Raw genomic sequence first — 10767 nt, 5'->3', positions numbered from 1 at the left:
ATGTTTTTGTTTCGATGCAGCTCTTTCTCTTACCTGTCTTCTTTTCTCTTAATCATCCCGATTCCTTTCTCTCTATCATTTTATCTCACTGACTCCAACCCACTTTTATCCTTCAGTACTCAAGTCAGAGAGGTTCACCTCTACACAGGTATTTTTAAAAGCCTACTTGTCATTTTAATAATTTGATAATATAATGAATGCAAATATGTAGATATGAATCAGATAGTGCTGCTCTTTAAAGACCTTACATTCTTAATAATGCAGATTTCTGTCGTTCTTCTTGTTGCAGATAATCACAGAAGGGGGATGTATCTACAGATGACTCTGGATGGGAGAGTGTCCGGCAGCGATGTTCAGACCACTTACAGTGAGTATTTGTGAGATAAATCAGGAACAGAAAGCATATGTGGGCTCAGTTTAGGATATTTTCCTTTCAAAAACATTCACACAATACACCGGATAATTTGAGGTCTATTTATGTTTCTGTGCTTTCAGGTGTGCTGGAGCTGAAATCAGTTAAATCAGGCCATGTAGTTATCAAGGGACAGTCCTCATCTATGTTTCTCTGCATGGACAGTGGGGGTCGTTTGAGTGGACAGGTACAGTAAGCAAAGAATACTTTATTTTCCTAAAGTCGCCATCCTTCCTGTCGTCACTGACAGTTTACTATCTGTTCATCCTTTTAGGGGCAGTACTCAGAGGCCGACTGCACCTTCAAAGAACTGCTGCTGGCAGATGGATACACCCGTTTCCTTTCCTCGCACAACGGATTTCCTCTGTCTCTGGCATCAAGACATTCCCCAGATCGACACACAGTCCCCTTCACTCGCTTCCTACCACTTCGGATTACTTTGGCAGTGGAGAGTGTGTCTGGACAGCCACCAAACAACCAGAGACATTTCAACGTGGACTCTGATGATGTCCTTGGAATGGGTCTGAATACTATGGTCAGTCCTCAGTTCTCAGTGGACAAGTAAAGAAAATGAATTGTAGAGATCTGTAACTTAATATGTGAAGTATTTTTTTATTGATCAGGGATCTGATTTTGTTCTCAACATGTTTCTCATGAACATACAGTATTATTGTAACTTATTTATTTATTGTGTTTGTGGTGTATTTCTAATGGCTATTTAAAAACTAACTAAGATTTTACAGTCAGTGCTTTGAGAGCGTGTTTGTGTCTGTGTGAGAAACAGACAGTGTTTGTACGACTCATGTTTATCAGACTAGAGAGAAGTTCTGAATGAAAATAAACATGGTATAAATTTTACATTTGTTTGTCTGAATCTGTCATGCAATGATACAGACATCCAGTGAAACAATTAAACAAACCAAGAAGGATCCATTAACGAAACGAGGAAGACCAATGACCAGAGCTGTCATGGTGGAGGAGTGAGCAAGTGGGATGAATATTGTGACAGCGGGAGCGCTCTCTGCTGGACAAATAAGTAATGATGGAAAATAGTCCAGGTTCTCTGCCTGTAAACTTGTATAAAATTGGGTATGTATATAATAGTGCTATTGTTGTTATTATGAGCCTATATTACTGTTATTTGAACGTAGTCCTGAAAGTTAGGAAATAGTCACAAAAAGAAAAAACAACAGCAGATCCGTGAAGGTTAACAGACTAAAGCAACTGTTTTGGACCAAAGTCACCTACAGTTCAAATCCATGGCTTAAATGTCTACAGCTATAAGAGGTCCATGGTTCATTGTAGGGAAATGTCATTGGTTTAAAACACAATCTGATATCTGAGATTTTGTATATTAGACTCACTGCTCAATACGACTCTAACGACCATAAACCAAGACAAGCGGTTGATCCAAAACTGGGCCTAGAGGTGGACCAGGTGACGCAGCACAGCAGACAGCTAAGCCTGAATATAATTTAAAGAGTGAGTTGTATAAAAATGTACCTGCGTACAGTTGTCATGAACAGGGATATTAGCTATAGAGACCAAAACAGTTGTTTGTACCGTGCTGTAAACATGTGCCGTATAGTTGGGCATTTTAAACATGTAGATCGAAGATGATTGACTCGCTTTTAGAGCTATACCCTGACCTGCCCTGGAGGTTGCTGCTTGGGAGGCATGTGAGAAAGATAAAGTTTTCCTCAAGAATTCAAAATAACACACGGTGAGTTTTTGATATACAAATTGTCATTTTAAGGTTGAAAAATGTCTTTTTTTTAATCCTATTGATTTTATTGTATATACATTCTCAGTGCTTGGTTGGTAATCTGCACAGGTGGTACGTTTATAGGTTTGTTATTCTGCAAATAGTTTATCTTAATTCATTTACCCTTCACGGAGAGTTAAACTAACACAAACTAAAACAAATAATTGAAGCCATTTACACAAGCAATGTTACTTTAGTACACATACTTTCCATGGGTCATCACTGTGATGTTGTGGGAAGTCGAATGTGTTCCAGTTAAACTGAGAACAACATTATTGGAAGCTACTTATAACAGCGTAGTAGTTGTGGAAAAGGTCAGCCATAAAAGTGAAACACAGATTGGATCCGGCAGACCTCTGTGTCTAAATGTTGTGATTAGAGATGCAGTAGGCGAAGCAGTGAAGGATTAGTTGTTGTATTTCTAAAATAACATTGCTATAACTAATAGGCAAATATGATTTTTTTTCAGTGGCACCAGCACTTTTTAACAACTAAATACCACAGGCAACCATGAATGGCACTGCTTTTTTTTAAAGAAAATTATTAAAATATAATCTTTATTAAACACACCGAGTCCATAATTAAGCAGGTAAATGCAGAAGGTTTGTTATAGCAATCAATACATTCCTCTTTAACATAAACCTGCCATTAAGTAATGCAGCAGTGTTGTATTACAGCATGATAAAGGTCACGTCAGTCACTTCAGGTCACATGAGCCAAAACTACACAAATATGAACTTTGTACATTACTTACAGAAGAATGATGAGAATGTGGGGTTGGTTTACGAGAATCTCAATCTGTCTGCAGCGACAACTCTGCTGGTGTTTGGTTAAGTTTCGGGGAAACTTGACATCTATGTTGCCAATAATCTATCTGCTTCCACTTCAAACATGAAGCCAAAAAGTGACAGTACTAAGACATTAGTTTCAACGCACAGAACACACATTCAGAAAGAAATTCATTTTTTTCAAACACAAGCTCTAATCGCATTAATAAATAACAACTCATATTATATTTATATCAAGACCCTGAGAATGTAAAACTGAATGTCTTTTTCTTGCCTTTCTTTAAAAAGTTGTCTTTCAGCGACATTTGGCTGACTAGTGCTGTAAATACCTATAAATGAAGAGAGGCAATAAAAAGTACTGAGTAGGCATGTTAGCGTTATATTTATAGTTTTACTTTCCAATATCTTTTTATCTAATTTCATTCATTGTGTTTCGTTCAGATTTTTCATTCACCTCGTCATTTTTTAATGTCTTTGTCAAATGGTACAAAACAATGCTTACCCACCCTACACTTGAGTAACCAGTGATTCACTCAGATACGTGTTACCTCCTCTGAACTCTGTGCTCTGCCCTGTGCACACTCCATCCAACAGAGTCCCATTCAAAGGGTTGCAGCTGCCTTCAATGGCATAATAATCTGCCTCTGCGTCTCCATCCCCTTCCTCTATTTCCTGCCCTTCTGGCCCCTCGTCCTCCCGCAGACTCATCTGGATGTGAGTGTACTCGTTATGATCCACACATTCAGTCTCTCGATGGTAGAAGTAGCTAAAGTTGGACACTATGACGGGCACTGGCAGCGAGATGGTGAGCACACCGGCAATGGCGCACATTGAGCCCACCAACTTACCCCACACTGTCTCTGGGTACATGTCACCATAGCCCACTGTGGTCATGGTGACAACTGCCCACCAGAAGGCATGTGGTATACTGATAAAATCTGTGTTGGTGTGGTCAGCCTCAGCAAAGTAGATGGCACTGGAGAAGAGGATGACGCCAATAAACAGGAAGAAGATGAGCAGGCCCAGCTCGCGCATGCTGGCCTTCAGTGTTTGACCAAGGATCTGGAGGCCCTTAGAGTGACGAGACAACTTGAAGATCCTGAACACCCTCACTAACCTGATGACTCTGATGATGGCCAAAGATGTGGCTGGAGAGTCATCATTGTCCTTGGCCAGCTCTGTTCCCAGAGTGACAAAATAGGGCAGGATGGCACTGAAATCGATGATGTTCATGACATCCTTGAAGAAGTGCATCTTGCTGGGAGAGCAAGTGAAGCGCACGAGGAGCTCAAAGGAGAACCAGCATATACAGATGGTCTCCACCAGGAAGAAGGGGTCATGGAAAGCACTTTGTGGCAGAGGCATGTTCTCAGACACGTTCTTTGCTTGGGAGTGGTACTTGTAAAAATATTCCTGAAGTAAAGGAGACAGGAGAGACAGGAAAGATATAAAACATCATTGTAAAAGTGTCACTATAACAAGAATGAAAATACACAATTATAACACAATGTTATTTTGCTAATTGTTCTTCAAACTATAAATAATTCAACTCCCGTAAATATGAAGATAAAACCAGCAGCAGGTTAGCTTAGCTTAGCACATAGAGTGGAAGACGGGGGAAACTGCTAGCCTGGCTCTGTCTAAAAGAAACAAAATCCACCTACCAGTATGTCTTAAGCTCACCAAATAACACGTTATATTAATTGTTTATTCTGTGTAAAAACCTAAAGTGTAAAAATGGCACAGCCCTAAACTGAACAACTTTTCTTGACTGGAGTAGTTTGGCACATAACCCTACATAAAACAGCGAATTGGTGTTTTTACACTTTAGTTTTTTGTACGGATTAAAAAAAAACACATAATATTACACGTCTTTATGCTTAACTAAGCCAAGAGATATGAGAGTATTATCTATGATCACATCTAAGCCTACATGCCAGTCAAATCCTTCAACTGTATATCCTGTTATGCTGAAATACTGTTTTTATGGTATTCTCATAAACTGCATATAACTTCAGTACGTTGTTCACCATCTTCTGACACCATCATAAAAGCACTTGACATCTGCGGCTTTAAATTTCAATCGTATAGCTTCGCCTATCTCTTTTTCAGTCCACCTGTCTTTCTGTCCTCCGTGTCTGTTACCAGCATTACGTTCAAGCACTGGATAGTGGCTGTTTAAAACATCTTAACATAAAGAGCGGATGATACAGATACAGTATAAAGGGATCAGCTTAGTATGCTGTAATTGGCTGTGTGTAATATATAAAGTTTCAGGGTAGTATAAACCACGTGTATTCCGAATGACTTTCAGTAGCAGGTCAGTGACAGTGTTTATTACTAAAGGTGGATGTCTATGTGTTGATGTGCTCTAAGGGCTCTCCTAAGACTAAATATAGCCCTGTGAGATCTCCGAAGAGAAACATGAGATCGTCTCCTGGTCCATCTCAACCTTGGCTGCTACCCCGTCTCACTGGCCCCTGCAACCATGTAACATTGCAAGTGCAGTTCAGTGGTGTCTGGAGTAAGTTACAGTAGGTTCCTGGCAGCTCCCTGGTGCAAAGGCAGCCTGGCCTGGCACAGCGGCCCTGGAGGAATGTGTTAACATGACCCAACGTACGCTTATCATTCTGTGAGATCTTTTAGTCTCAGGTTCTAAGCCACCGGAAGGTTTTGACTCACCATTTACCCATGTGTTAGGTCACCTTATACACACACACACACACGTTACCCCCTCCACCCTGTAGCGCTTCCTGAATACGAGTGTATCAAATTTAACAGCCGACTAAAATAATCACACCATAAGTTTCCCTCACTCTCTCACTCTCTCTCTCTCTCTCTCTCACTCTCTCTCTCTCTCTCTCTCTCTCTCTCTCTCTGGTCTGCTCCCAGACATATTGGCAAATAGTCGTCCCCATGTCAGTAGTTTTCTTCTTGAGACATGTAGTACTCAGCCAGTGTGTGTTTACCTAAAACACCTGCTTCCTGTGATATCATGTTTCAGTTTGAGTCAGGCTGTCACAGACTTCCCATTCAAGACCTAATGGTGGTTTGATTTAGGCTGTTGGTATCTCTGTTTCAGCAGGTGGCTTTGAATTATTTGAAGGACATCCATCAATGTAACCTCATGTCCAAACCTTTACCTACCTATACGCCAAATGTGACATTTGATTTAATTCCCAGTTTCTTCTGTCAATGCACATTGCCAGTTCTTTTTATACTCCTGATCACCAAATAATAAAAGGCGGATACTCACCACCTTACATATTGCCATCCACTTAATCTTCAGGACATCTGGAAACTCTAAAAACTTCTCAACCCTGTTCTGCCTCCCAAACATGCACTTTAATCACATTACCTACCTCCCGTGCCTCCTTGTCATTCCTGAAGTCGGGCAGTGTCTCCAGGCAGAAGATGAGGATGGACACCACAATGACCATCACACTGATGATGGCTATGATACGTGCGCTCGATGAGGACTCGGGGTGCTCAAACAGCACCCACAGTCTTTTCTGGATCTCGTTGGATGGAAGCGGCCTCTCTTCCTCTTTTGGAAAACCTTCGTCCTCCTTAAAGCGGTTCACAACGTCCTCTCCCAGCTCGTAGAACATCAGCTCATCCATGAAGATGTCCAGGGGTATGTTTGTGGGCCTCCGAAGCCTCCCGCCCGACTGGTAAAAATACAGAATGGCATCAAAGCAGGCACGGTTTCGGTCCAGGAAGAGCTCGTTTCGAAGTGGGTCAAAGTAGCGTAACCTGCGCCTGGGGTCACCGAGCAACGAGTCAGGGAATTGGGCTAAGGTGCGAAGCTGAGTTTCATATCGCATCCCTGAGACATTGATGGCCAGTCTCTCACTCAGCGCCCATCCACTCCTCCATAGAGACCCAGAACGCCGGCCCTCCTTCTTCTTCTCAGTCTCGTTCCCTTTGGTCTCCTTCTCTCCTTTTTCCTCACAGTTGAGATGGTTGGTCAGCAGTTTACCGCTCTCTCCGTCGCTCTCCTTCCCTCTGCCTCCTCTTTCGTCTTCCTGTGTGTCAATGCTGTCCATTCCTGTGTGTATCGCAGGCCAGGGAGCGCTGCAAACCACTCTCCTGAGGATTCGTAGGACAACTGGACTTAAAAGCAAACCCTGTCTGAAACCAGAGTGATAGTTCCATCAGTGGATTTCAATTTCAATTGATTGGCTTTAATAGATAGTATTAGAACCATATGGCTATAAGGTAGATACTGTAGCAGGGTCTGTTTGTACAAACATTCTCCATGACATATTTAATCGCAGTTAAACATACACATTCACCAAAAAAGTTGCAAAACTTTCCTTTAAATGTTAGTAATTAAATTGAAATCAAAAGGTGAACTGTGGATAAAAAAAAATGGCAAAGAACAAGCAATGTTAGTTTCCAGTTAGCCAGATGAAAGCATTTACTCACTAAGTGTAAAACAGCTGCTGACAGACAGGCAGGATGAAAAATCACATTGTTGGTCTCCTGTGGCTCATCAGGTTGTCTGTGTTTCTCTCTGTCATCATGTTCGTCTGTCATACAAACAAAGTCCTTGTTTGGCTGCGACTTTCGGTCCACTGGCAGCTAAACTCTCTGACCAGGTTGTACACCAAATACACTTCCAGTTGTTAGCTCAGGGATCATCCATGATCTTATCCCGTCCCTTGCTGCCTCACGTTGTCTGTCTTGAAATTTTTTTGGGAATGCTGTCCTGTTGAAATTCAATCTCTGCCAGATCCCTCCAACCCCTCCCGGTCCTTTCCCTCCATTTTAGCTATGAGGCAAGACAACCTTCAACCTCACTATCAAATGTCACCTCTGCCTGGCACTGCATGGTGTCACCCTCTCTAACAAGCATGGTGGTCTGACTGACAGAGGTCCCTCGCTCTTCCTCATTAACTTAAATGTAATTTGACTTGAATGTGTATCACAAAATAAAAACACTTAAAGACAAAATAAAAACGGTGGAACTGACAGCTGTAGAAAAAAACATTTATTGTCTGATTACTACGTTTAATCACAAATTTTGTTAAATTATGTGCTTAATTACTTATACATGGATCAGTTGAAATCGTTTTTCATTTTCAATTTAAGAATGTGCTTATAGTCATGTTAAAGGAACCTGCACAGTATAAGATATACCCATCTTGGAAATCAAGTTGACAATAAAATTAAAGTTGCAAACTTATGATAACCTCATAAATCGCAAACATGCAAAATGGGCGTTAGATCCAATGGAAATATTCTAGTAAAATGCTGTGAATATAATGTGATTCAAGCTATTCCGCTTAAAAGATAAACCTGTTGACCATGACTTTGTGATTTACAGGGAGAAAAAACAACAAAATTGGCCCCTTGCATTTTGGCCTTTGGTTTTTGTATTCAAAATATTAGATGGAATCACAGGGTTGTGTCACATTGCATAGCACTTTCTCAATGCTAGTAATACTTATAATTTATTTCAGTTCATTTTAACTTTGTGTTTAAAACAAAAACAACCAAATAAATAAAGACGAGATCAACCAATCAAGCAGATTTACTGTTATTAGGTCCTCATCCATCTGAATCAAAGCAGACACTACTGTGTATTACCACCAGAGGGAGATGAAGTTTTGGCATAAAGGAGAAAAAACTGAAGGAGGCCTCTGCCGACATTTCCTCAAAGCTGCCTTCAGTCACAGAATAAATACACTTCTCACTGGGTTGCCACATTACATCCCCATTTGATGGCATATCTCATGTCATCAAATGATGTAACTCAGAGTGCAAACTATGAATCTGACAACCCTTTGTGTGAATGTGCTTAAAAAGCAATAAGCTCGAAGATATCTACAGAGTGCAAATAAAAACAAAATATGAATATCAAGCATTGATTGAATGCAGTAAGGGATTCTTCTTGTTTTAGAGGTGTTAATGACATGTATATCAACCACAAGATGACACCCCATAGAAATGCGCTGTTTTTTTAGGATTATGCATCTAAATCTTGGGTAAATCAATACTGTGACAGAGAAATCGTGGCTTCTGGTTCTGTAAAATGGCTTTAAAGTCTTTAGCTCATGCAGCTATGCAGAGCAAACGTGAGGCCTTGTGGCTCCTATGAGATGGCTGCACATACCACCACAGATGCATCACCACCAAGAACATTTTAGAAAATAGATGACTCATCAAGCCACATTGATATTCCTTACACCAGCCTATGGCACATAAGCATTCTCCAAACAGCAGTGCTAAGATGATTTAGCAATCCTGTTCCCCTACGCAGGTGTTCCATTGAGATCTCCTAATTGTCCACTTTTATAACACTTTGATGAACAGAAATTGATGATTTCAAACCCTTTCCCCTCGCTATGATTTACAACGTGTCTGTGATATATGTCGTACAAGATTGTCAGACAACGCTAACCGAACACTGCTAACTGGCATTCTTATTGATAACTCCCCTATGAAACTGGTTCTTTTCAGTTATTTCAAGATATTCTAAAAAATCGTATAATCTCAGTTTTATTCCGTATCAGTTTAGAAATATTACAGATCCTAACAGATCTGCTGTCACAGATATTAGAGGATAAAGTTACAGTTCTTGGATATTGATCATTCTCAAATATCATGCCACAGTTACAATTGACCTCAAAATTATAGATTACAATTGTATGACATGTTTTTAATTTAGATGGCAAGAATGGCTCGATGCAACAGAAACGTATTGGAAAGGCTAGCATCAAAATACACCACATCCGTAAACGTCCAGTTGCAAATGTAATGTGTCATCCTTCGGTTTCTTGGAAGACTTTGGGTTTTCATTGTGTCCACACTTCAAGCCAGATTACATCAATCTCTGTTTTGTGGTATCCCGTTTCTGACAGGCCGATATAGCGTTAACTGTGACAGTCAGCACAGAAGTCAGTGTGCACAGGAGCACACATCTCATCAGTTAGAGATCTCAAACAAACTGACACAACATGGATGTCACTTTTTCATTTATTTTAAGTTCATTTCAATGAAATTAAGCAATTTTTAATGTCTCTGAAAAAGCATCTCATGACTGTTAATCAGTTATTCGTCCAAGCTGCTATGGAGATTGGTTCACATTAGATCGCAATGACATTCATACATTTTAAGTCTCAATAGTAGAAATACGTATGTTCAATTATGACACTTTATTGATATGTTTCTATTTTTTCTTCAAAATATAAAAAGATAGATCATGAACATTCCATTGAAATATACTTTATACAGTTCTTGATGAGTTGTTCTTTGTGTCCCAACATTTCAAAAATAAAATCCGCATAAGTCACCATCAGATACTCCAGTGACCACCTCTTCTCCCCATTCACTCTCCTACTAAGACCGAAGTACAATGGGCTGGTACCTAAGTCTGTTTTATACAATTTGATGGCATGTAAAATGAACATACATCTTTTTTTCTTTGGAATGCTTACGTAAATGCATGATGTTAGCCTGTGATATTAGATGCATGTGTCTCGTTATGACTTTTGTGGTGTTTGTCACATCATTTCTAATTAAAATAAGATACTAAATATACTAGAAAAATCTTTTCAGTATGATAACATTTCCTCTAAAGCAACTCTGGTCTTATCACTTTGTAAAATAAAACACTTTTAGATTAGTGTGATTGCTGAGTCACTTTATGGAAAGCCATAAAGCCACTACACACGTGGTTGCAATCATCTGAACTGATGACAGAACATCTGTGTCTCAGGGAGCATACAGTAAGTGTCGATCAGTGGCATTCGTGGTGCAGATTGCATACAGTGTCCTCAATTTACAAAAACAAA

The 10767-nt window shown here is 40.0% G+C and overlaps 2 protein-coding genes across 2 annotated transcripts; one reads left to right on the top strand and one right to left on the bottom strand.

Moving 5' to 3' along the window:
• Positions 1–977, top strand: fgf21 (fibroblast growth factor 21). Its single transcript, XM_031844187.1, has 4 exons — positions 1–148; positions 290–367; positions 496–599; positions 687–977. The coding sequence occupies exons 1-4, from the start codon at positions 1–3 to the stop codon at positions 975–977; spliced, it is 621 nt and encodes a 206-aa protein (XP_031700047.1).
• Positions 978–3424: 2447 nt separating this feature from the next.
• On the bottom strand, positions 3425–10159 carry LOC116381774 (potassium voltage-gated channel subfamily A member 7-like). Its single transcript, XM_031844189.1, has 2 exons — positions 6328–10159; positions 3425–4378 (listed from the first exon to the last, which is right to left on the bottom strand). The coding sequence occupies exons 1-2, from the start codon at positions 7012–7014 to the stop codon at positions 3473–3475; spliced, it is 1593 nt and encodes a 530-aa protein (XP_031700049.1). The 5' UTR covers positions 7015–10159; the 3' UTR covers positions 3425–3472.
• Between the last annotated feature and the right edge of the window lie 608 nt (positions 10160–10767).

This window comes from Anarrhichthys ocellatus, unplaced genomic scaffold, assembly GCF_004355925.1.
Source record: "Anarrhichthys ocellatus isolate YVR2014 unplaced genomic scaffold, GSC_Weel_1.0 scaffold4, whole genome shotgun sequence".
Taxonomy (NCBI): Eukaryota; Metazoa; Chordata; class Actinopteri; order Perciformes; family Anarhichadidae; genus Anarrhichthys; species Anarrhichthys ocellatus.
Note: the sequence above shows the minus strand (reverse complement) of the source record. Positions and strands in the feature narration are given on the sequence as shown.